General features: G+C 58.6%; 1 protein-coding gene across 5 annotated transcripts; it reads right to left on the bottom strand.

Annotated features, from left to right (window-relative positions):
* Positions 1 to 454: 454 nt before the first annotated feature.
* On the bottom strand, positions 455 to 25,015 carry SNAPC4 (small nuclear RNA activating complex polypeptide 4). Of its 5 annotated transcripts, none has more exons than XM_072960433.1 (24): positions 24,956 to 25,015; positions 23,696 to 23,834; positions 22,759 to 22,805; positions 21,654 to 21,821; positions 21,387 to 21,512; positions 20,733 to 20,811; positions 20,146 to 20,227; positions 19,136 to 19,240; positions 18,980 to 19,052; positions 18,478 to 18,642; positions 15,393 to 15,540; positions 15,064 to 15,170; positions 14,824 to 14,918; positions 13,116 to 13,210; positions 9,243 to 9,322; positions 8,416 to 8,916; positions 7,516 to 7,599; positions 7,087 to 7,306; positions 6,472 to 6,542; positions 5,892 to 6,002; positions 5,110 to 5,137; positions 2,844 to 4,453; positions 1,454 to 1,564; positions 455 to 810 (listed from the first exon to the last, which is right to left on the bottom strand). In XM_072960433.1, the coding sequence occupies exons 2-24, from the start codon at positions 23,823 to 23,825 to the stop codon at positions 547 to 549; spliced, it is 4,500 nt and encodes a 1,499-aa protein (XP_072816534.1). In that variant the 5' UTR covers positions 23,826 to 23,834; positions 24,956 to 25,015; the 3' UTR covers positions 455 to 546. The 5 variants fall into 5 exon arrangements, with proteins under 5 accessions (XP_072816534.1, XP_072816535.1, XP_072816533.1 ...); XM_072960434.1 differs by having other exon boundaries at positions 455 to 651; positions 8,416 to 8,919; XM_072960432.1 differs by having other exon boundaries at positions 8,416 to 8,919.
* Between the last annotated feature and the right edge of the window lie 630 nt (positions 25,016 to 25,645).

Consider the following 25,645-nt stretch of genomic DNA (forward strand, 5'->3'; position numbering starts at 1 on the left):
GCTGTTTTCTGACCACACTGGAATCAAGCTGGAAATCAGTAACAGAAAGACATCTGGAAAATCACTACGGACTTGGAAATTAAACAGCAAACCTTTGAAACAACCCACAGAGTGTGAGCACAGAGCTGGGGTAACGCTGGTGTCGCGGGGACGGGGACTGCTGTTTGGGGCCGGGGCGGGGGAGGGGTGTGTGTGATAAATCTGTGAAAACCAAGGGAAGCAGCTCGCAAAAGAGCCAAGCTCCTGGGAGAACCGAGTGCTGAGGAAGGTGTAAACCTGGGTGCGTGCTGGGCAGCCTGCTGGGAGCAGGCCCTCAGCCTGAGGGCCAGAGTGCCAGGCGCTCCTCGTGAAAGGGCAAACCCCTGCTCTTCCCACATGCCTCATGGAGGCCCAGGATGCCGGGGACGCCCCTCCCCTTTACGTGCCGCCAAGCACCTCAGGAAAGACCAACAAGACCCTGCATGGTTTGCTTTTAATTAAAAAAACCAGGACATTTCTTTATTTCTTCCAATATTCTGATCTGCACTTATGGACCAGCTGAGCCAGTCACAACATGGTCACTGTCGGCAGAGCCTCCATCATCCTCCTGCGGGGTAGGCACAGGCTCCCAGTCCTGCCGGCAGCAGCGGTGGATGTCTGGCCCGGGCAGTCCTGGAACACGACCACACTGAGGGCAGGGCACCCTGACCCTCCTTGGACCCCACGGTGCCACAGTGGAGGGACAGCACTCTGCTCCGTGGTCCATGGCGGGGTTGCAGCAAGGTCTCGCCGCCCACTTGTGGTCCATGGAGGGGGCTGTGCTGGCAGGCCCTGGAGCCGAAGCAGGCTCTAAATGGGCTCACCCCAAAGACCCCCTCTGTGGCCCCCCCAGCCCAGGGCTCACCGCTCCCTCTCCACCTACTCCAAGATGCAGAGCTCTCAGCACAACCCCCTCAACGCTCAGAGGACCCAACTCCTGCCTCTAGGAATGTCCTCCCGGGGCCTATTCGGTGCCTGCTACCCAGGCACTGTGCACCCAGCAGCCGAGAGCCAAGGGCCTGCCCTTAGAGGCTCACATTCATGGGGAAGACAGTGAACAAATTCACCATAGACCATGCAGGGGGTCAGGGTGGGGCAAGTGCCGTGGGAACAGATGGGCCCTAGGACAGCGATGCTACCTCAGGGCGGTCGGGGAGGGCGTGTCTGAGGAGCCGACCACTGAGCAGACCAGAATGGAGAGATGGACAAGCCTTGGAGACAGACAGGAAGGAGAGTGCGAGGCAGAGGGACAGCAGTGCAAAGGCCCTGAGGCACACGTCACCGACAGGAAGGAAGCACTAGTGGCTGGGGTGTGGGTCCCATCTATGCCCACACCCACCCTGTGACACTGCCACACTGAGGTGAGCCCTGAGGCTCCCACATGCCCAGGGCAGAGCCGAAGGAAGACCCCTGGCACTCACCCCGCCACTCATACCAGCTTCCTCCGCTTTCGGGCGTGCCGGGCATGCCGGGTCCTGAGTACGTCAAGGTCGTCAGAGCTGTCCAGACAGGAGGGGGCAGAGCCCTGGCCCTGGTCTGGGACTCCCTGAAACAAAGTCCAGGCAGAGGGGGACAAAAGTGACCCTCTAGCCAGTACAGGCAGGGGCCAGGGTGGCAGTGGGGAGCAGGGAGGAGCCTTTGGAACCAGGACAGGCAGCTCCTCAGACTCATCCTGGCTGGGAACGAGCAGCTCTTCAGGTGAGCCAAGGCCCCAGCAGCGGGAGCCACTCCAGGCTGGGCCTGGTGACAGCGACACACCCAAGGGTGTGACAGAGAAGGATGGGAGAAGCGCTGCCTTACGGAGCCACAAGTGGGCTCTGGCTTTCTGCTGACCCCTCCCTGACTTGGGGGCTCCAATCCCCTCTGAGCAACCCCCCAATAGCTAGCCTGTCACGGTTCCCCTGAGCAGGGCCAGCAGGGCTTGGGCCAAGGTGGGTAGGTGCTGGAGGCTGCCCAGGCCGTGGGGCACAGGGAGCCTCTTCCCCTCGGGACCTGGGCTCCTGTTGTGCTTCCACTTTGCTCCAGCCCAGAAGGCAGCCCTGGGGCTCCTGAGGCAATGGTCTTGGGGAGGGCAGTATGGCCCCTGCCTCCCTATCCTCCTGGTAACACATAGAGGGGAGCCCCAGGCTCAACAGGTCCAGTGCCACAGACACCCCAAGTGAACAGGAGGGACAGCTCCTGGGGGTTCTCCAGGAGGGTCACTACATACTCCCCAGACAACACTGGCCAAGTCCTGGGCGACCTCCCTGATTTGGTAGTCGCGAGGTGACCCGGCCGTCCTGCTTGGCCCAGACAACAGGGGCCAGGGGTTCCCTGGTGCACACAGCCCCAGGGGGCTAGAGGACACCTTCCCATGCATGTTATCAGGTTTCTTGTCAGTCAACAGGGACACAATCCCCCTTCTGTAGCTTAGAAGACTTGGCAGACAGAGCCAGGTTCGGCACCTGGAAGGACTGTGGTGTCTGTGAAGTGCAGGTATCCCTGTGGCCCCCACAGGAGTGTGTGTGTGTGTGTGTGGGCACAACGCATGTATGCATGGCAGGGCGCAGAAACCCACGGCGGCTCCCCAGCTCAAGACGGGGCCGGCGGCCCCAGGCGGGCAGAAGCAATGTCCCTGCTGCAGAGAATCCGCCCGCCACTGGGCACCTTGGAGCAGCCTCTTCCTCTTCAGAAACCAGCTAGCCAGCCCTCCTGGCCGCGACTTCCACCTGCTCCCACCCGCAGGTGCTTGGGGTGGCAAGACAGCCACAGGTGGGTGGGGTGCTGTGGGGGCTGCAGCTGCTGCAGGGAGGTGGGGTGAGGGCTCCGCACCCAGGACCACCTACCTGGGCGGGGCTGGCATGGACACTGCTCGCCCAGCCCCTCTGCTGCCCACTGTCGTCCTTGTGGACGTCATCGTCGTCACTCTCAGGCTCAGCCCTCACGGCTGCTGACAAGGTGGTGGGGACACTGGGCGGGGACAGGGTGGCCAGGAGCGCGGGGAGGGTGAAGGCCGCCAGGAACCGCGCCTTCAGCAGCAGGTGGGCCGGGCTGTCCTGGAGCCGCTCCCGCGCCTGCTGCAGCGAGGCCTGCAGGGCTCCGGCTGCCCTGCCGGGCACAAGGGCAGCGGCTCGCTGTTCTAGGTCCTTCTTGCGGAGCAGGAGGCCAGACAGCACCCGCAAGCTGCACAGGGTTGGGGGCTGGTAGGGCAGCCTGCTCCCCAGTGGGGGCACACACACCCCACACCGTCCCCTCAGCCACTCCCTCACGGCTGCCTCGCTCTCCTGGGAGAGAAGGCCCAGGTCCAGGGCACCCTTCTCAGGCCCAGGCTGAGGCCTCCTGGGCTCCCCGGGCCCTGGTGTCTCTCCTGGGCCACTGCCACCTGACAGAGGCAGCTGGCTAGACTGGAAGGGCTCTGCTTCAGGGTGGTGAGCCAGCAGCATGGCCTGGGAGAATGTCCTGGGCACAGCTGTCTCCCCGGCTACCTGGACCTCTGCGGGGGAGGAGAGTCCCTCGGGGTCCTGGGCCCTGGTGCCGTCCACCTCTGTAGGGCTTTGGGATGTGGAGGGCCTCCGAAGGGTCAAGAGGTCTGTCCCTGAGGGAGGGTCTGACGCTGTGTCCATGTTGGCTGGGGGCTGCCCAGGGAGTCCAGGGCCCTGGGCTGCAGGAGGCTCAGTTAGGGAGGGCGGCGGAGTCACCGACAGCCCTCTGGGGTCAGGGGTCCCTGCTGACGTCGGAAGGCCTACCACAGCTGGCACAGGCACAGGGAGCAGCCCCTGGGCTGTGAGCACCCAGGTGACAGGCAGAGGGGTGCTGGCCCCGTGTGTGCCCAGAGCCGGAATCAGGCTGAGAGGCTGGGCAGGCAGCTGAGCAGGGCTGGGGGCTGCAGGGAGAAAGGGAGGTGCCTCGGGCAGGCCCTGCTTCCGGGACGTGGCAGGCACCTGAGACTGTCCGAGGAGGCTCAGGTGGTGGCTCACAGGGCCCTGGCTGGGGCCCAGAACTGGGGCCCTGGATGCAGCTGGGGTCGTTCTGGCTCCCGTGGAGGCTGGGGTGAGGGCAAAGGCTTGCAGAGACAGGGGTCTCTCATCCGAGGCTGAGGCCCAGGAGCCTGGAGCACTCAGACTGGCCACTGCAGGGCTCCCGGGCCCAGAGAGCACTGCATTTGACACAGGGGGGCCTTGAGGGGCCAGCGGCTGGAGGACCACGGGTGAGGAGACCAGCACCTGGGGCGGGAGAACCACCCGGCTCTGGGCAGCCTTCCTGGCTCGGGCCTCCCGCAGCCGCTTCTCCCGAAGCAGCTCAGACACAGTTTTGGGCTTGGGCCGGGGTCCGCTCAGAGCTGGCGGGGGCACCCGTGGAGTGGGCTTGGCGTGGTGAGGCTGCAGCACTGCACCCTCTTCATGGCTGGCACTCTTCTTTGCAGCTCCGCGAGCTGGCACATTCTGCAAGAGGCAGCCTGCAGGGAGGATGGAACACATGCTGACAAACCCCAGGTGACTGGCCCAGAAACAGGACTTGCCTCGTGTCCTGGTGGAAGGACCCTCATGGTGGGCAGCCGCTGGGAGCGTGGAAGCAGAAGCCTGGCATCTGGGCCAACAGGGGCACATCAGTCTGGCTGCACATTTCCAAATCTCCCGTCCCACAGCACCCCAAGCTCACAGTGGGCACTGGGCAGCCCAGCCGGGGGCGTTCGGCCAAGGCAGGCACTGAGCAAGGCCCTGTATGTCAGCCCCACTTCTGGAGAATCTTCTAAACAAGGTCTGTTGGCCCCACTGCTCTCCCCTCTAGCATCACCTCTCAGACCCCAGACCCTGAGCCTGCCGGTGGGGAGACTGGTGGCCACCAGCAGGAGAGGCCCCTTGGCAAGAGGGCAGCCCTTCACCTCCTGGGCCATGGCTGGGGCAGGCGGACTTGCTGTGCTAGGAGTGCCCCCCCAACCCCCGCCAGCCAGGCCCTCCAGGCGGCCCTCCCTGGCGTGGGATCCAAACAGACCCACCACGAGGGGCCACAGTTGTGCTGCTCAGAGCCAAAATTCAGAGCCTGTGACAGGTATGGCCTTTTTCCCACTGGACACAAACAACCAAGATAAACGGAGAGACAGACAGACAGTACCTTGGGTGTTCTGGGCACTCGAGGGCATCTGGAAAAGAAGGGTTAGCACCTCAGGACAGTCCCCAGAGGCCCAGATCCACTTCTCTACCCTCAGAAGACCATCTCTCACTTCTTGCCTGCAGTGAGCACAAGGCTCCAGGTGCTAGGGCCAGCCTGCCCCCTCCTGATGCAACTCCACCCAAAGGCACCCTCAGGAGAGCTCATCTCAGTGGGGTCAGGGCTGTGTGGACTTCGCAGGGACAGACAGGGGGCCTGGCTGTTGAGGCAAGAGGGCATGGACTCTGTGGACTAGATGGGGCACCATAGGCTTGTATATTTGGTCCTCTGACTGATCACACCATCTTGTCATTTTCTCTAGCGCTGACCAGGCTCCCCCTAGCAGAGCCAGGGCCCAACGCAGCAGGTGCTCAGCAGCTCCCGCCCTCTGCCCAGGGGTGGTACAGCGGGTGGGAGGAACATGCTGTGGGCCAGGTGGGTCTGAGTGCCACTCAGGCCCCGCACCCCTTGGACTTGCAGCATAGCCACTCAGGGCTCCAGGCCCTCACTGTGAGATGGACAGACACCTCCCAGGAGGGCTGCTGTGGGAGGAGGGGACAGCCTTGGAGCAGGAATGGGCAACAGCTGCTCGCAGGGCCAGCCCCAGCCTCCATGGGACCCGGAAAGGCCTCCCATCTCCAGAGAGCTGGCCAGCACCTGCTACCCGGCACTAGCTGTGCAGCAGGACGGGGAAGGGTGGCTGGAGCCCAGTGAGCCCGCGTCCGGCTCCCACGCCCACTTCTCACCTGCAGAAGCTGTGGCGGCAGGCCCCGGGCACCAGCCTGGAGCGGGGTGGGGGCCTGGGCCTTCCTCTCTCGAACGACCTCCATGCAGCCGGCAGTGTCGATCTGGAACAGCTGAGGATGTGTGTGACACGCTTGATGCCATGTGACAGGAGGCCCTTCGCCGCCCGTCCTGAGGCCCCCTCCACCCCAACAAGGGCCGAGCCGATGAGGCGCTCGTGGTGGGAGCCGCTCTCATGGAGAAGACCCAAAGCCCCTAAGGGAGTGACCATGCCTGCATGGGTCACGCCCTAACCTGGACGCGGGGACTCAAGGCTGCCACAGTGCTGGCTGCCTTTCCTGCCCTGATTCAGACCATGGGACGTCCAGTGCACCTGTCGTGACAGCCTCTTGTCCCCTGAGCTTCCACTTCCACACTGGGGCTCCCCTCCCAGCCCTTCCCCACGGGGTTTAGCTGACATCCGCAGGAGCACTGCACCGTGGCTGCTCCTCCACCTTAACTCGCCCACTGAGTCACAGGCCACTGAAGAACTTTAGAAAGTTGGGCTTTGATAAGGAAGTGCCACACCAGGTGGCATCTTACCTGAATAAAGAGGGTAAACACTGGGGTGCTGGCCAGGTGGGCGCCCCGCAGCCGCTGCCTGATGCCATCAGCTAAAGGGACAAGGACACATGTGCCAAGTGGCCTCAACTACCAGCCTCCTCTCCCCCACGCCCGAGAGCCCCAGACTGGGTACCAGGCAAGGGGCCCCGAAGAACCCCAAATCCAGCTGCCGCTACACTCAATCAGAAAACAGGGCAAGGGTCCAGGGGGCAGGCTGGCCCTGACTGGCCCTCAGCACAAATTCGGGGAAAGGCACTCCTGAGCCCCAAGAGCCCCATCCCCTGGAGAACGTGACCAGCTCTCTGGAACCTGCACGCAGGCGCCCACACATTTCAGATCCCGAGAAGATGCTCGTGTTCAGGCCTGAATGTGCGGTCAATTCCTGGGCTGACCACGTGTGCTAAGGGGGTCGGGAGAGGCAAATTCCAGACACCCCACAGGTCAACACTGGGCGGGTGGCCCCTCCTGTTTCTGCCTCGCCCCAACAGAACAGGTGTGACCAGCTGTGTCTGTGGGTGCCCCCCTCCCCCTTCCTCTCCCCTGGCCCTGGGCCCCACAGGAGGCTCCCGAGGGGAAGGAGCCCTGAGGTAGTACCTTGACTGTGCACTACAGCAGGCCTCAGGGGAGCGCACGGCAGGACGACATCGCCTACCCACGGGCTCACAGCCATCAGAAGCTGGCGCTCTAGGAGCCTCCTCTGCAGGGCGTGTCTCTGGCGCCGCCGCCTGCTCCCCATGGTCCCCTGCCACAGCGGCTGCACCCGGGGCCTGGCCACGCCACTGCCATTGGGGCTGGGCTGCCTCCGCTTCTCCTTCTGCGGGGAGAGAAAGGGACCTGGGCGTTTTGGCCAGGCTCAGCTCCGGGGCTGCCCAAGCCCCGCCCTTACTGTCCCCCCTCCCGCCATGTGCTGGTGGGGTGGGACACTCAGGCTGGGAGCAGGGGATGGGGGACAAGGTGGTTCGTAGGGACTGGGGTGATCCTGGCGGCCTGGAGTGGTGTGAGCGGCCTCGGGCAGGCCCTTACCAGCACCCGGCAGTGGGCAGCCGTGTTGGTCCTGAGCACCTGCAGCACTGTCTCCAAGGGCACTGTGAGCGGATGTCTCCCCACCTGGCGAGAGACCGCGTGAGGCTGGCTGCCCCCTGGGCTGCACACGCAGCTCCTCACCCCAAAGCGCACCGCATCCACACTCCAGGTTAGTGGAAATGCTCACTGGAGTGTGGTGGCCTCAGGCAGGGCCACCCCCTCAGGAGGGTAGTGGGTCCCTAAGGCCTGGCCCCGTGATGCTGCTGGGCCGGAACATACCCAGGACTGACCGAGTCCCCATTCCCCCAGGCAGCTCCCTGAGCTGACGGTATCATATGCTGCAGACAAAGTTGGAACCGGGGCTTCAGGCCCGTAGTTACAGGAGCTGTGGGTATCCGCTGTCCCCTTGGGCGTCACAGAGTGGACTTCGAGCCTCACCCAGGACAGACCAGCCAGTCTGAACGTGGCCAGAGCCGAGTCTGCGCCCGGAGCCTCAGCACCTCTGAGACCAGCCAGGATACGCCTCAACTTGACTAGCCAAGTTGGGCCTGAGCTGGTGGACAGTGAGACCCTCCATGGGGAGCTCCTCGGACTTGGGGAGACTAGGAGGAAACAGCTCCTCCCTGCTTCCCCCACCTTCCTCCCTGTAGCTTTCCCACAGGGCTTTTCAAGCCAAACAGTTGTGGGAAATGGAGGTGGCTGGCCTCAATGGGGAGAGCTGCCACCCTGGGTGCAGCTGCCCTGGAGTGGCCAGGAGTGAGCACCTTGATGAGTGAGGAGGGGCTGTCTGCCCCGCACACACGGGGCCCAGTGGGCATGCGACAGTGCAGCCCGCCACCCCCACGTCATCCAGACTCGGTGACAACCGCGCAGGGCCATGCCCACTTGCCTGCTGCCTACCTCGTCTGCCTCTGAGCTCGAGGGGTGAGCATCTGCTGAGCGCAGACATCCGACACCTCTCTGGCCAGGGCTCTGGGTCCCAGCAACGGCCTGCGGCCGGCTGGCCTCCTCTGTGGGGGCTGAGACTGTGGTGCAAGCTCTTCTGCCCCCACCCTGGGCTGTGCTGGAGCCACCAGGAGGGCTGGGGGAGGCAGCGCAGCGGCCCGGCCGGCCCCCTGCTCCTCCTCCCCACAGCTCCTTGGCGCTCTGCCTGGCGGGAACCCACAGGTCCAAGTCCGGCACAGCGTGCGGGGTTGGCGGCAGCGCCGGGCCATCCTCCAGGGCCTCCTCCGGCTCTGGCTCCGAGTCCTCGCTGCTGTCGCTGCTGTCGCTGCTGTCGCTGCTGCTGCTGCTGCTGCTGCTGCTGCTGCCGCCAGGCCCATGGCTGCTGTCCTCACTGCTGGAGCTCCACTGCACTCTGCGAAGGGGCCGCCGCCGCCGCCGGCCCCCCCGCCGCTGCTTCTGCTGTGGGGGAAGGGCTGGCTGGAGGTTCTGGCCGCCCAGGGCTCACCGATAGGGACAACGGGCAGGCCAGCCAGCCCTTTGGGGAGAGGCCTCGAGTGGGCACGCCTCCAGGGGGCAGGGGGCTTGGCTGGGCGGTGCTGGAAGCAACCCTTCCACCCGTTTTGAAGCCAGAGGGTCCCGACCAGGCCAGGTCTCTCTCTGCCCTTGGCCCCATGGAAGAAAACACCCCTTCTCCCTCTGCCAGCCGCTCTGCCCTCATCCCCCAGTGTGACGCCAGCCCCGCAGGCGACGGGCCTGCTGGCCTGCTTTCAGCGAAGCCTCACCCTGACCATGATCTTCCACTTGCTCAGGCACTGCGAGCCCGTCCGATGGGGTAGTTCAGAGGCTATTTTTGCCCAGTGACCTACAAGAGCAAACGACACAGAAATCACTTCTTACAAACAGGTTTCCTCAGCACAAGTTTATCAGCTTGGAAAAAAGGACTCTTTCCTAAGACGCATTTGTGTTTCCCGTCAGAACGGATCGGTGAGAAGTTGGGCACCTGGTTCCCGGTGGATACACAGCCCCTCAGGGAGCTCCAGCAACGCACAACCACAAGGAGGAGCCTTGTGAAGTGGCCCGTGTGCGCCTCCTGTGGCCAGGCGTCTAATCAGGCGTTTCTTTCTTTAAAAAATATTTTATTATTGTGTTATTTTTATTTTGGTGGGAGGGGGAGTTTTATTTAATTAGCTTTACTTATTTTTAAAGAAGGTACCAGGGATTGAACCCAGGACCTCATGCATGCTAAGGCACTCTACCACTTGAGCTGTGCCCTCCTCCCACTTGAGCTGTGCCCTCCCCCACTTGAGCTGTGCCCTCCCCCACTTGAGCTGTGCCCTCCCCCCACTTGAGCTGTGCCCTTGCCCCCAGACATTTCAAATTATTTGGTGTTTCCTTCCAGACAGTTGCTGGTGGGATGGAAACGGGCACACTGCTTCTACAGGGCAGTCTGATCACCTGTGACAGAAGCCTTACGACTCCACATACCCTTGAACCCAGCAATGCCATATCTGGGATTTTTTGGGGGGGGAGATATTGCGAATATAAGCACAGATTTAGCTCTTAAACCCTCAGCTCATTCCAGCCCTGTAACCAACAATGCCAACAACTTAAATGTCCATCGATAGAATACTGGCTGAGTAGCCTACAATACTATCACTCAGAGGAATATACCACAGTTATGGAAAATAACGCTGGAACACAGAATGTGTAAAGACACGGAAAAATACTCGTAGCAGACAACATAACGACAGAATGAAGTAGAAACAGCCGGCTCAATTAAACTAAATGGAATGACTCAATCTAGTGAGCTGCCTTTTCCTGGGAAAGCACCAAGCACAGAGAAGGACTGGGCGAGCGCACACCAGCCAGCGGGGCCGCCTCTGGCGACGAGAGAGGAACTACGTCACTCTCCTTTCCATACATCTCTGCTTCTAAATGTCCTACAATGAATGTGAACTAGCCTGTGAAAGGGAAAAACCGCCACCACGTGCTGAGATGATGAAAAACGAGGCGGAAGAGTTGGTGGCCAGGAAGGCAGCCTGGGATCGGCGCAAACTGCCAACCTCCAGGGGTGTGTGCAAACCTCCACTGTGAACTCAAAGCTGTCAGGAACCCCCAGAGAGCAAATGTACCAAGAACTTGCTGGAGGTGCCAAGATGGTGGAGAAGGAAGACCCTAAACTTCCCTCCTCCCACAACACCCCAGAATTACAATTGCTTACAGAGCAATCCTACATGAGAATGATCTTGAGACCTACAGGTTTCCCACGACAGAAGGCGTGGACAGGGCACCACAGTGAGATGGGGGGGCGGGGGCGTGGTGCAGGCAGGACCCACGCCCCCGGGTCAGCGACCCACAAAGGGAGCGGTGTCACAGCTGCAGAAGGCTTTCTCCAGGAGCGAGGGCTCTGAGCCCCACATCGGGCTCCCCAGCCCAGCGGGCCCTGCACCAGGAAGATGAGCTCCCAGAACGTCTGGGTTTGAAAGCCACAAGGTTTACATACATTCGGGAGAGCCAAGGGCCATGGGAAACAGACTCCGCTCTTGGACGGCACACATAATCTCATGTGCTCTAAGAGGCCAGCACAGAGGCATCAGCTTGGAAGGAGCCTGGGTCAGAAATGCTTGCCAATCACAGAGAGCCTCCCAGGAGGATGGAGATGTGGAGCCTCTGGGGATGGAGATGCGGCGGCAGCCGTCTGGAGCTCAGTCCACTGCAGTAACACCAGAGCTGGCGGCCCTATCAGCCCGGGAACGCGGCCGCCCACCAGCTGCAGGCAGCAGCCCGCACCAACCCTCCTCCAACCCCAGGTGTGCAGCCAACCATGGGGGAAGCCTACCCTGCCCTCCAGCAGGTCCACGGCCACTGCACGAGGCATGGCCTTGCAGCCAACTGGACCAAGGCCCAGCCCCACCTGCTGCCACCCCTACAGTTGATCCCACCACAGCAGAAGGGCCCACACAGCCCACACTGGGGGCACCCCCAGAACATATAGCTCTTGTGACCAGAGGAGATTATGCTGCTGGCCTCACTGGCCACCTTCTGCCTAAGGCCACTTCTTCATGATCGGGAAATGTAACTGACCTGCCTGACAGTAAACACACAGAATTAGGCAAAGTGAAACTGACAGTAACGTGTTGATAGCGGGGACTTTAACAGCCAACTTACAACAATGGACAGATCATCCGGACAAAAAGTCAGTAAGGAAGCACTGACCTTAAATGACATACAAGACCATACAGAATTCATAGACATTCACAGAACATTTCATCCCCAAACAGAATATACATTCTTCTCAGGTGCACATGGAACATTCGCCAGGATAGATCACATGCGAGGCTACGAAACAAGTCTTGATAAATTTAAGATTGAAATAGTATCAAGTGCCTTTTCTAGAAATGAACGAGAAAAACTTGAAAAACACAAACATGAGAAAGCTAAACCATCTGCTGCCTAACGACCAATGGGCCACTGAAAAGTCAAAAAGGAAACAAGTAACTGGAGACAAAAGCAGGACGCAGCAAAAGCAGTTCTAAGAGGGAAGGTTAACAACGCACGCCTGCCTCAGGAAGCAAGAAAGGCCCAAGGCAACAACCTCGCCTCGTGCCTAAGGGACCAGGAAACGCAGCGCAAAGCCCAGCGTAAGCAGGAGGAGGAAAACAATAAAAACCAGAGTAGAAACAAGTAAGGGCTTAAACAATAATAGGAAAGATGAATGAAATTAAGAGCTGCTTATTTGAAAAGATAAAATTGATAAACCTTAGCCAGACTCATCAAGAGAGAGAGCCCAACTCAGTAAAATCAGCAATGGGAAGAAGTTGCAACCAACACCACAGAAATACAAAGGATCATATAAGATTACTATGAAAAATTATCCACCAATAAACTGGAAAATCTGCAAGAAATGGATCAAATCCTAAAAAGTACACTCACCTGAGACTGAGTCAGAAAGAAACAGAAAAGATGAACCAAACGATTACCGGCAATAAAACTGAGTCCACATAAAGAGAATTCCCAACAAACAGAAGTGCAGGACCAGACGGCCGCACAGGTGAAGTCTCCGAAAACTCACGGGCTGTTTGAGCACCACCCCATGTTCACTGCAGTGCTGTTTACAGCAGCCGACACACGGAAGCCACCCAAGTGCCCACTGACACGACTGGATAAAGAAGAGTGAACAAGATGTAGTTACTCTACAGTGGGCTATGACTCAGCCCTAAAAGAAAAGAAAAGAAGAAAAAAGGAATCTTGCCACTTGCGACAACAGGGCAGGACCTAGAGGGTATAATGCCAAGTGAAGTAAGTCAGACAGAGAAAGACAAATACTGTGTGATCTCCCTCATACATGGAATCTGAAAAATGAAACGAAACGAAAAGAAAGACTTACAGATACAGAGAACAAACGGACGGCTGCCAGGGGTGGGGTGGGGGGCGCAAAACCAGCGAAGGGGACTACGAAGCACAAACTTCCAGTCATAAATTAAGCAAGTCACAGAGACGCAGTGCACGGTATAACACGGTCAACAGTATCACAGATACTTTGCACAGGGACAGACGGTCACTGACTTTGTTGTGACTGTTCCGTAACACATGCAAATATTCAGTCACCAGTAAGTGTGAAACTAAAAACACAGAAACAAAAAGTAAGAACTTACCAACACCGTATTTCTCTATTAATTCAATTAACTTTTCTTCTTCTTTGGAATTCCATCGTCCCTTTTTCAGGCTAAAATGTAACCTTCTGAGATACCTGAAAGTGACATGAAGACAAAGGGACATTTCAGAAGCTAAGATGGCCTCCCACCTGTCCTGGCGTCTGCAATCGCTTCCGAGCTATGACACCAAAAAATACAGCAACAAAAGAGAAATACAAATAAACTGGACTTCAGCAAAATTGAAAACTTCTGTGCGTCAAGGGCCACCATCAAGAAAGTAGAAAGACAAGCCACAGACTGGGAGAGACTGCCTGCAAACCACGTACCTGGTGAGAGACCTGCGTCTGGAATACAGAAAGCGCTTTTCTAACTCAATTTTAAACATGGGCAAAGGGTAAGGACAGCTATTTCTTCAGATACACAAACAGCCAATCAACACACAAAGGGATGCCCAACATCATCAGCTGTCAGGGGAACGTGAACCAGAAACACAACGAGGTACCACTTCACACCCACTACGATGGCTGGACTCGAAAAGATAGTAAGTGTTGGCGAGGATGCAAAAACCGGAACCCTCCCACACGGCTGGTGGGAGTGTGAAATGGTCATCCCTCAGAAGTCAAGTCAACATGTGACCGACTCCACTCCCAGGCAGAGCTGAGAGAAGTGAATACACATCTGCACAAGAACGTGCACACAAACGCCGTTTTCACAGCTCGTCCATGACGCCAAGGTACCAGACTCTTGCTTATTTCTAAGGCTCAGTGACAGTCGATCGTCCACACGACATTAGGACCACCTTGTATTTATCCACTTAACTGCTGACGGACACTTCGGTTGCTTCCACCTTTGGGCTGCTCTAAGTGTTGCTATGAACGGGGGTGTAAAATATGTTTGAGTCCCTGATTTCAGCTCTCTTGGCTATGGGCTGGAATTGCTACATAATGCGGTAATTCCAAGTTTAACTTTTTTCCACGGTGGCTGCACCAATTTACATTCCCACCAGCAGTGTGCGAGGATTCCAACTTCTCCACATCCCCTCCAGCACTTGTTATTTCCGGTTTCTTAAAACCAATTGCCATCCTAGTGTGTGAAGTGGTATCTTTCTGTGGTTTCCATTTGTATTTCTATAATGACTAATCATGTTCGCATTTTTTCACATGCTTAATGGCCATTTGTATGTCTTCTTTGGAGAAATGTCTGTTCAAGTCCTCTGCCCATTTTTGAATTGTTTTTTGTTAGGGAACAGCATTTGAGGGGTGATCAAAATGTTCTAAAATTGACTGTGATGATGGCTGCACAGTTCAATGAATACACTCAAAATCACAGAACTGTAGTACGCTTTGAATAAATGAATTACATGTGAATTACATAATAAAGCTGTTACTAATCATTACGATAAAGCTGTTTTTTAAAAAAGCAAGCCAAGAGAAGGGGGAAGTGGAAGCTGCCCACCAGAGACCTGGGAGAGGGCTTTGGGCAGCAGGGCTCAGGGAAGCGGCCAGCCAGGGGATCTCAAAGGACACCAAGGGAGCTGTTTAGAAGCCACCTGCTTCCTGACTAGGTTAGCCCTGGCCCTCCACGCCCCTACAGTCACATCCTCCTCCTGCGCCAGCAGATCGCCCTGGGCCACAGCCTCCCAGCCCACCGGCGGCCCACACAGAAGCAACACCCGCAAGGCCCCCCTGCTCGGCGCCGTCCGACTCACCGATCTCGGCACTGGGCATCGCTCCTACCTGGCACCTCTTCCCGGATTTTAAACCAATCCTGCTCCCCGTATTTGGCAACTGCTTGAAGCAACTTCTGCAGGGAGAGACAAGCAGACAGGTGAGTGACCTCTGCTGGCTCAGTCACAACTTCCCCACCTTTAATTCAGTTTAACAAGGAGACATCAGGGGCCCAGTAGCCACTCAAGGCGTCTGGTTCTCCTCGTCTCCCACAGACTTACGGCATCTTCTTCTGGCGTCCAGAATCCTTTCTTCAGCCTGGGATCCAAGCTCTTGGTCCACCGGTAGATAAGCTGCATGGAGTCCCTCCCTTCCATGTAGTAGACGACTGGGGACAAAGAGGCCTTGTGGGCTGCACTTCCGGGCTCGCCTAGAAAGGCGTCACTGGCCGCAGGGAATTAAACTGTGGGTGCCCAGGACTGTATGACCGGTCTCCCGCCACCCCTCACAGCCTTGACTAGTGAGCCGCCTTGGCCTGGGGCCCCAGGACCTCCCAGTAGCCCAGAGACCCCGACCACGGTGCTGGAGCCAGGCAGCAGGGCGGACTCACTCCTCCGGTAGGGGATGTGGCTGCCGACACGCATCTCCTGCACGAGCTGGGTGAGCATGTGGTCCTCCTCCTCCGTCCACTCCTTGCGCTTCAGGGCCTTGTTGTGCTGCTGATACTTCTGCAGGCACTGGAAGGCGCTGCGGCAGGTCTGCCGAGGCCGAACCAGAGCAGAGTGGGGGTTACTAAGCGCTCATGTGCACAGGGAACGTCCAGGCGCCAAGCAGGTAATGTACTTCTGGGAAACAATGACCTACTTACTCCTACCAGGCCCCTGGGGACAGTGGAAAGCACCCCCATGGGGGAAAACACGGGGTCCACTAAAGAAGAGCACAAACACCAGTGCACGAGGGAAAATACATCCACAAAAAGTCATGACCCCACATTCATGTGACCCTAAACCATACTGCAAACTCAAATACCCAATGGAAACCTCAGCTCGGCCAGGTCTGCGGGAGGAGGGCCAGCCTGCACAGCACGGCTGGCACTGTGACTCTTATTTCGGAGCCCTGAGTTGGTCTCTCTGAAGTTTATGCCAGGGGGCAGCTGGCGGTGCACGCGGCAGGGGATACTGGACAGTCCTTGGTGTGGTGCCTGCGTCTGGGAACAGCTCACAGCAAGCTCCAAGTGCCTGTCAGCCTGCTTCCGCACCTTATAGCTGTGCACACCCCTGGGCTGCAGAGCAGGCGTTTTTGCCTGTATCTGTCCCCTCACTCATGTCCTCGTGGGCAAGTGGTTGTCTGTGGGCTGGCTAATGCTATCTGACTCTCTTTTCTCAAGTAAGCTTTCTCACAGGGAACAGGTGTGGTTGGACGTGTATGATCTGCTCGGCTATGAGCTCTGAATGTGGTGATGTCTCTTTAGATTCAACACCAAAAGCACAAACCATCGGAGAAATAATTTTCATAAGTGAGGTTTCATTACAATCAAAAACCTCTGCTCAATGAAAAACAATGTCAAGAAAATTAGAAGACAGGCCACAGACCAGGAGAAAATATTTGCAAAAGATGCATCTGACAAGGAACTGTTACCTAAAGTACCCAAAGAACTCTTCAAAGTCAACAATGAGGAAATGAACCACCTGATTAAAAAATGGACCAAAGAGCTTAACACACACCTCACCAAAGAAGATACACGGACAGCAAGTAAGCGCACGAGAAGCAGCTCCACGCCACACGTCGTCAGGGAAAAGCAAGCTAAGCTGAGACACCCCCACACGTATATCAGGACGGCCAAAATGCCGCACGCTGGCAACGCCGGACGTGGGCGGGGCGGGGCTGCACGCCGCAGGAGCGCTCACCACCGCTGGCGCCCACACTACGCAGGGCGGGCACCCCGGAAGACGGCGTGGGGCTTCCTACAAAGCTAAATGTGTTTCTGCCGTATAAGCTGGCCAATGGTGCTCCTTTGTATTTGCCCAAAGGAGCTGAAAACTTCTGTCTACCCAGAAACCTGCACGCAGATGTTTACAGCAGTTTGATTCATAACTGATAAATTTTGGAGGCCCCCAAGATGCCCTTCAGTAGGTGAATGGATAAACATATTTTGGTCCATCCAAACAGTGATAGTATTCAGCACGAACGGAAGTCACCAAGACACGACAAGATAAGGAAGAACCTTAAGATGCTTATGATCAAGCAAAAGAAGCCAACCTGAGAGGCTGCAGACTGTGTGAGTCCAGCTACAGGATGGCCCGAAAAGGCCAAACGATGGCGCTCGTCTTCCTAAATGATCACTGGCTGCTGGGGGCGGGGCTGAGGGGGTGGCCGGGCAGAGCCCAGAGGACCCTTAGGACAGTGAAATCACTTTGTACGAGACCGTAACGGCGGGGACATGTCATCACACTTCTGCTGAAACCCACAGAGTACACACCACCAGGAGCGAACCCACGGTCAACTACGGGCTTTGGGCGATGGCGACTTGTCAGCGCAGATCCACCCTCTGCAAGGACGCACCGTCAGGTGAGCGACGTTGCTGATGTGCGTGTGGAGGCGAAGGGTACGCGGGAAACAGCGGTACTTTCAGTTTTGCTGTGCACCTAAGCCCTAAAACCAGTCTTGATGAGCACTAAAAACATGAGGACATAAAACAGTTTTTTAAAAGCAGAATTTATCAAGTAAATAAAAGCACGTGTACCAAATTACAGAGCCGCTAAGCGTATAAAGAAAAACTGTTAAAGACGAGAGGACAAAAAAACTTTTTAACGTTTCCTCAGGTTCTAACCAAATTACATCAATGCAATTCTTTCAGAAACGAATGGCCCTAAAGAGTGAAATTTAGTAATATAATGAGCTCTATTTAACAGGCTTAGATGGCATCCTAGACTCTCAGAGCAGAGAACACACTTTTCTTTTTAAACAGCTTGGCAAGTTTAGTTTGGTTTTCTGCAACCATGTGCTTAGCCAAAAAAAGTGAGATTAAAACCGGAAATTTTTCAGATCACACTCTCATGTCACAAGCCAACAAAATTCAAACTAAGAATAACAAAAGGGATTCCAAGAAACCCCACCATCCGAAAACGAGAAACACATTCCTACACGGGCTAAATCCAAAAAGGCAACACAAACGGGAGTCACAGCCATCCCAAAACTTGCAAAAGGAAGGCATTTCACACCAGGCTGTCCTCAAAACAGGAGGCCTTAACGCCTCTACTGTTAGGGAGCGGGGCCAGTGGAGAACTGAGTCCTCGCCTTAGATGGGAAAGACAAGAAACCCAAAAGAAACCAGGAAAAGCGTCCTTCTCAAACACCCCGCGGACTCCTCCTGAGCCTAACGGGGGCGGGGGGGGCCGAGGAGGGGAAGGGATTCAGACGGACTCAGAGACTGGGCTTTCTGGACAGATGGAGCATGAATGCGCTCTCAGGGAGGCAGCGGGGTCTGAGAGCAGGAAGCGTCTGAAGCATCAGCCCGGGGGCAGGGAGGGCTTACCCTCTCCGAGGGCCACAGCCTTGAGAGCGGCGAGAGGAGGAAACCCGTTGCTCTAAGGGAAAAGCCTGGGCCATGGTGTGACACGCGGCCCATGGAGACCCCAGACCCACCCAGCCTCCCAGCTGTGGAGCCGACGCTGCCCGTGGGGTCCGGGCCTCACCCCCAGCTCCTCAGCGATCTTCTGCCAGTCCAGGTGGCCGTGCCTGGCCGCGATGGCTTTCAGCTGCTCGACCTCCTGCCCCGTCCACTCCTGCTTGTTGATGCTCGGGTGCTCACAGTTCTGCCAGAACTTGCGGATCTCTTCTGCACTGCGACCTCCTTCAAACTGCACCAACACAGAGACCCGGGCTGCAGGGGGTGTCGCTCTGGCAGCCGCGGAGAGGTGGGATCTCTAGTCAGGATGCCTGGATTCGCACAGCCGAAATGCAGAGGGGGCTCCAACCTCAAAGCCAAAGCCTCCACAGCCATCCACCTCAGAAGAGGCGCCTTGTTCCAGCAGGGAAGGCCCTGCAGGGCCACTCCATGTTGCTGGATGAGCACTCAACCAGGGAGGGTCACGGCAGGCCCGGTGGCCACACAGGTCTACGACCTTACCGCCTGCAGCTGACCCTGCCGACGCTGACCCGCCCCTCAGCTACCAGGACAGGCCACCCCCAACTTACGTTAACGTTGGAGATTTTCTCCCAGTCGTGGCTGTCCAGCCTGCTCCCCAGCAAGGCCTCCTCTGGGAGCTGACTGGAAAGGGCGGCAAGGGCACAGGGTCACGCCTGGCCTCCTGCCGCCCTCCCCGGCTGACACCCGCTGGCGACCTGGCTTACTTGATGTCCTGGATCTCCTTCTCGGCCTCCCTGGCCTGCTTTTCCAGGACCTGCCTCTCGGTCTCACTTGTGACCCTGCTCTGCTTCTGGTGCAAGTACTCGAGCCTGAAAGGCAGAGCAGAGGCACCACGGTCACTGATGATGCTGGTTTGCTCTGCGGGAGTCCCCACGGCTGGCTCGGCTTTCACTCGGACCCAGGGTGCGCCCCCTGGGGCCCGGCTCGATGCTGGCGCTGCCTCTGCAGACACACCGCTCAGTCTCTCCGAACCACCCCCAGAGAAAGCAGCAGCACCCCTCTGGTGTCGGGACGGCAAGGGCAGCAACGTGTGTGCTGATACAGATGTTGTATCACTGCTGCCCCACATCTCAGAGCTCGGTGTCCCACTGCCGGCCCCGCACCCCACATATAGGGAGGTGCTTCGCAGGCATCCTGGCCCTAATGCCCAGCGACAAGGCCGGAAACCGTCTCTTAGGACTGCAGTCACCCACGTGAGCACGTAATCGCTTCCAGGACAGCCCAAGGAGCGTCCCAGCCATCACCGCGACAAACCCCGGCGCCACGCGGAGCCCCGGCCTGACTACAGGTGCTGAGACGTGGTTCCAAGACATCATCCTGTCAGCCCATACGTGCTGCAGATCTTGTGAGCGGTCCTCCTTTCCCGAGGTGGAAACGGAGGCCCAGGCCAGAGACACTGCCAGGTCACACAGCCAACGTGGCCACTCAGCCTGAGTGGTGCCGGAGTATGTGCGCCAGTTTCCTTAGCTGCGGCCAGAACCGGGAGCAGCAGGTAGGATGCGGTCTGGCTCCCAGAGCCCCCGCACGCTTGACCTCAGGGTTCGGCGGCCTCCTCTGGGAGAGAGTTCAGAAACCAGAGCCTCTCCCGTGGCAGCAGAGGGACCCGGCAGAGAAGGGGGCATGGCTGAACGGGGCCTCTGCCCGTCACGAGCTGCCAGCCTGGGCGCCCTGCTCACTGGGCAGCCGTGTGTCCAGGCCCTGCTCTCAGACTTACTTCAGTAACTTGGGCTGAAGCAGACGCTGCAGGCGGTCGCTCACCACTGACTTTCGGAGCAGGGCCTTTTCCCAGTTTTTCCCTGAGGAGACACAAGGATGTCAAAGCAGCCCCTGGCCCCGCACTCAGGCCCCGTGCACTTCAGCTGAATCCTCTTGGGACCCTCGAGCTCTATCCAGGCTGCAGTGAGGAAGTGGCTGAGTGGCTGGCACCTGGGGATGCGGGCTGAGCGGTGAGCCAGGCCACAGGCACTGGGCCCTCCATCCAGCGAGCACAGCCCCACCCGGGCCTGGCACCAGCTACAAGCTCACACGGCAGGGCCTCCTGGGGCCTCAAGTTCAGGAGTTGGGAGGGAGACCAGAGAGGGCGCCGTAGTGGGTGGTCCGAGCCTGTCCCTCATGACAGCATCCTGAGGATCCCACCCAGCATGGGAAAGCAAGGCTCCAAGTAACCAGTTCTGGTGCTCGAGACCGAAGGTGCCTGTGATGCTGCTGGAGTCTCTCGTCACGCCCGGGGAGAGGCAGGGCATGGTGAAGGCCCCCCGCGTCCGAGTGTGGCAGGCACTGAGGACTGGGCGGGGCTCTTACACTTGGTCACTAGGAGCTGCTCGAAAGCCTTGATGCCCTGGGCAGCCTTCTCCCGTGTGTCTTTGTTGGCAGGAGGTCCCTGTCAGAGAACGGAGTGCCACAGTGTGGACAGAACCCAAGGGTGCTCCCCTGAAGGGCCCAGCATGTCCCTCTGGGGTCCCTCCTAAGACCCCTTCCCCACAGCCTCCTCCAGCAACCCAGCCACGTGTGAGGCCAGGCCCTGGACGCCTGGACCTAGAACCGTGCCTTGTGAGTAGCTCTGGGATACAACCCAGTGGGCGTAGGATGGGTTCAGTGACCCCACGAGGGTGGACAAGGAGGAGAGGAATGCTGTTAGCAACATCAAGACCCCCACTACCAGAACTCAGCAGGCCCACCACGCTGCCCCGCCCACGGCACCACGTCTCAAGGAGCTGCCCCAGCGGGTTTATCAGAGAAGGGAGATCAACTGCCACCTTTGGGGGCGGGTTGGAGGGCAGACCCTGACTTTCACCACTGGACCCAGGGGAGGCTTTTAATTTAGAAAGGTTGGGAAACACTGTCCTGAAGAATCCAAGGGAATTCACAACAGCCACAGAAGGCTGTGGGGACAAGAGCCCCTTCCCACAGAGCCTGGCTGAAACCTCACCGAAGGGCAGGGCCCCGGCCACTCACCACGCCGGTCACCTTGTCCTTGAAGTAGGGCTTCATAAAGTGCCCAATGTACAGATTTGGGGGCAGGCTCCTGCCGTCCTTCACCTTGGGGCCTTTGGACCCCGCCAGGTCCCACATGACCTCCTCCTGTGGCAGACACAAGGGCCCATCTGTGGGCCAGGCAGCAGCAACTCTCCCGGCAGAGAAGGGAGTAGACCTGACCCAGAGCCCAGCCCTGGTCCTGGGAGGCCCAGCTGCGGGGGCTCTGGGAGCCAGACCGCATCCTACCTGCTGCTCCCGGTTCTGGGCCAGCAGCAGGCTGACCTCTGCCAGCTTCTCCTGGATGACCTCCTGGTAGACCATGTTCAGCTGCAGACAGGTCTCCGGGTCCTCAGGGAGAGCTTTCTCTTTGGGGTCGTCTTCATCATTGCTGGCTTCACCCCACCTCTCTTCTTCCTGGTTACAAACGGGAAACCGCAGCTAAGGAAACTGGCGCACATACTCCGGCACCCTCGTGGCCCCAGGGGTGTGAAGGGCCCTGAGCAGGCTCTGGCTGTGGCCCGGCGTGGTCCACAGAGTGCGTGCACACTCCCAGCTGAAGACAACTCTACTTAAATTTAACTTCTAGGAGTGTACTTCAGGTGTGGAAGCGTGAGGAAGTGAGCAGTTTTCATTCTCCACAATAAAACCGTCTGTAAGGCTTGGACTTTAGAGCAGGCTCGTGCCATGTTCCTCGCTGGCAAATGCAGTGAACAAGAACATGTGCAAAGGCCACTGCAGCACCAGTGACACTAAAGACGGAGACAAACGCCCACCACAAGGCGATGCAGCTAAAACCCTGGAACTATAGTGAACCTGCGTCAGGGGACCACCCAGCTAGTAAGAACAGGGAGCAATTCTGTACCTACTGACTTGATAGAAAAACAAAAAGCCAACTGTAACAGTTTTCTGGAAGAACATAAAACTACAAAACAAACAAGCAATAGTTAAACAGTACGTGGCGCGACCCAGAGCTGACTTGCCAGGCGCTGCCCTAGGCGCTGGCATGTGTGAACTGGCTTGTGCTGTAACTGCCCCTCCTGTTCAGGCTGGGAACCAGAGGCACAGAGAGGTGGACTACCAGGGGCAGGACCCAGGCAGCCCAGCAGCCCTTCCACGTCACATGTCACACGAGACACAGCAGCCAGCAGCTCAGACAAGAACAGAGGCCAAACAACAAGCTGCCACCAGTGGCGGTTCTGGGGACCACCTTATTTTTGATGATACCTGGTGACGTCTCATCTTTACTAACAGGTGGGCAATATTTTTACAATGCGAAACACCCAGCTGGCTTCAAAGCACCCCCTTCCCAGACCCACCGGGAGGGTGGTGTGTCTGCCACAGCAGAAGTTACCGAGATCAGTGGAGCAGCAGCATCCGAGTCCTCATCAGGCAGTGAATCTGTAGGAACACAAGCAGACCATGTTGGTGACTGGCGATGGGGCGCCATGGGGGCCGGGGAGACCAAGCAGCTGCAGCTTCAAGGGGCTGGAGCCAGGCGGGGCGGGTGGGTGAGCGGGATGAAAGACCACAGGGAGACTTGTTTTGCGGGCCCCCCCGCCCCCCCAAGTGCCAGTGGCTGATCGCTGCTCACTGGCTGTGTGGAGCAGGTACTGCACCACGGGCAGGGTCAGCCAGGAGAAGACACCAGCCTGACAAAAGTGCTCTCAGGCCTGCAGGGAACAGTGACCACTGGGACAATCAGTAGGAGACAGTTCTGTCCTGGGGGAACTGGAGCTTGTTATGGGGGAGAGCGGACAGACAGAGGCCCTGATATCAGGTGGAAAAAAGGCCTTGGTGTATTGGGAACTATGAGAAGTTCAGCCTCAGAGCTACCCCTGGAACCTGCAGAGAGGTGAACAGGTTGGGGGACCCTGGACAGCTCAGCCACTGCAGGCTGGCCTCCAGTCAGAGATGTGGTGCAGGTCACTCAGGGCCTGGGGAGCACTGGCAGGCGGGGGGCAGAATATGAGCCTTGGCACCAGGGGTCTCAGCTGTGACGCCTGTTCAACGAGGGGTGGAGGACAGAGCTGAACCCCGGGACCTTCCAATTCCTGTGGCAAGCAGTGTGGCCCTCCTCCCAGGACAGCCTGATGCAGATGGCCACTCTGGGGCAGGAAGCCCACGCATGGCTGGCAGGTCCAGGGGCTAACACGGGAGGAATGGTAACAAGCTGTCCAGTGGAGTAAAGGCAGAGGCTGGTTTTGCGGAGAGAGCAGCACGGTGGCCTACTGGGCTGACAGGGCCCATGGCAGACACAGCTGTTCTAATTGTAGTGCGCGGGAGCTCACCTGCATCAGAGTCTGAATCAAGACTCGACTCTGAGACGTCCACACTGATACTTGAAGACTGAGGGTCCAAAATCCTTTCCAGCTCCTTGATCTCTTTTGATATTTTTTCTCTTTCAGCATCTATATCCATGGCTCCTACCTGCCTCCAAAATACAACACAAGATGCTAGAAACCAAAGGGTATGCGGGAATCTCATTGTCCCTCAGATGCACAGGCCTGCAAGGGGTGGCAGAGCACTGACCAAAGCAGGTCCTGGGCTCCTAGAGGCCCAGCCCGGGGAGCCCTATGAACCCCAGCTCTTTACTGTCAGCTGCTCCAAGGTTGCAACCAGCACGGGGGGAAGAATGATGGTCACCAACATGGTCCAACATGCCTGGTCTGTCTACCCACAACCAAGCCGAGAATGAGCCGGTCACGTGGAGCATTAAGAGGAGAATGTGGTGGCAAAACTGTCAGAGGATGAGGACGAGGCCCGCAGACCACGCGAAACCTGAACTTGGGACCACAGGTGCAGCCTGCTCTCCCTCGGCACAGAGGTGGACACAGAGGGCATCTGGCCGGCGTCCGCTGAAATACAGACGGACCAGGTGGCATGCGCCAACAGCTCTGGGAAGGAAGCCCCAAGGGCAAGGCCCACGACTGCCCAGCAGCTAGTCCAGCACCTGGCCCTGGGTAGTGTCTGACACTGAACAAACTCTGCTAAAGAAACAGGGACTTCTTTTCTTAGGATTGAGGGTCTGGAAAATCTCAAATAGTCCGAGAGAGGGAGAATAAGTCACTGGTAAGGGAAACAGAACGGAACACAAGCACAGACCAGAAACCCAAAACACGCACGAGAAACATCCTCCTCGCCCCCGGCCGGCCCCTCCCTGCTGCAGACCCACAGAGGCCCGCCCTGCGACAACCGGGGCGCCCCCAGCTCGCACAGCAGCACAAAGCTGAGATTTCAAAGGTTTATAAACCCAACTACGGCCAAACGCCAGCCAGTCTGCAGAACCGGCACAGCTCCTGGCAGGCGCCGAGCGGCCCCTCCGCGGGCGGCCGGGAGGGAAGCCTCAAGGAGCCGCAGCGCGGTCTGCGGGCGCCCCCGGCCGGCTCGGCCCCGGGCCCAGAGACCCGCGGGCGTCAGGCAGCCCTGCACGCTCTGCCTCCGACGGCGACCGCCGGGGACTGGGTGCGGAGAGCCTCTGGGGCGGACCCCGCCTCCCCCCGCTGCCCCTCGCCGCCGCTCCGGGCCCGTCGACCCCCACGGCTCCTCACCGGCAGCAGCCCTGGCGCCAGGCCTCTGCACCCCACGCTTCCGGCAGCTGCGCGACTCCCGAGCCGCGGACCGGAAGTCCCGCCTCCACGGTCGCGACGGAGGCACGCCGGGTTGAGGCCCACAGGCGGGCCGGTGCTGCCCCCGCGCGGCCACCCTCGGGACTGCCCGCGTCCGCAGGAGGCCTGGCTGCGGCCCCCATTGGGCGGGGTCACCCAGTAGCCGGGAGCTCGCCTGGCAGCGTTCTCTCCCCCGCGGTGGGACCTCCCGCAGCGCCCGAGCCTCACTGTGCTGTTTCTCCGTTAGCTGTATGCAGGGTTTTGGTTGAGGAACCGAGGAGAATCCTGCCCAGCACTCGATACTGTCCTGGCCAGGCCATCTCCAGACCACCCTCCCGGCCCGGTGCAGCGCTCTGCGAGGAGCGGGCGGAGCCGGCCAGGAGGGGCCCCTGACCCCCAGAGGGGCATCTTCCCGAGGGTGATGGTGGCTGGGTCCCAGCGGATGAGTAGGTCCCCTCTAGTGAACCAAGTGGAGCTGGAGGCCGGTGGGCGCAGGGGAAGCTGGGATTGGCGCTGAAGCGAGGACGACGACGGTGGAAACTGCGGGCTGCCTGTTCTCCAGGGCTCACCGAGTGCCCCTGGAGTAGCCCAGGACGTGCCTGCCGGAAACCCGGGGGCAGACACGCGGGTTCG

This window comes from Vicugna pacos, chromosome 4, assembly GCF_048564905.1.
Source record: "Vicugna pacos chromosome 4, VicPac4, whole genome shotgun sequence".
NCBI classification, from domain to species: Eukaryota; Metazoa; Chordata; class Mammalia; order Artiodactyla; family Camelidae; genus Vicugna; species Vicugna pacos.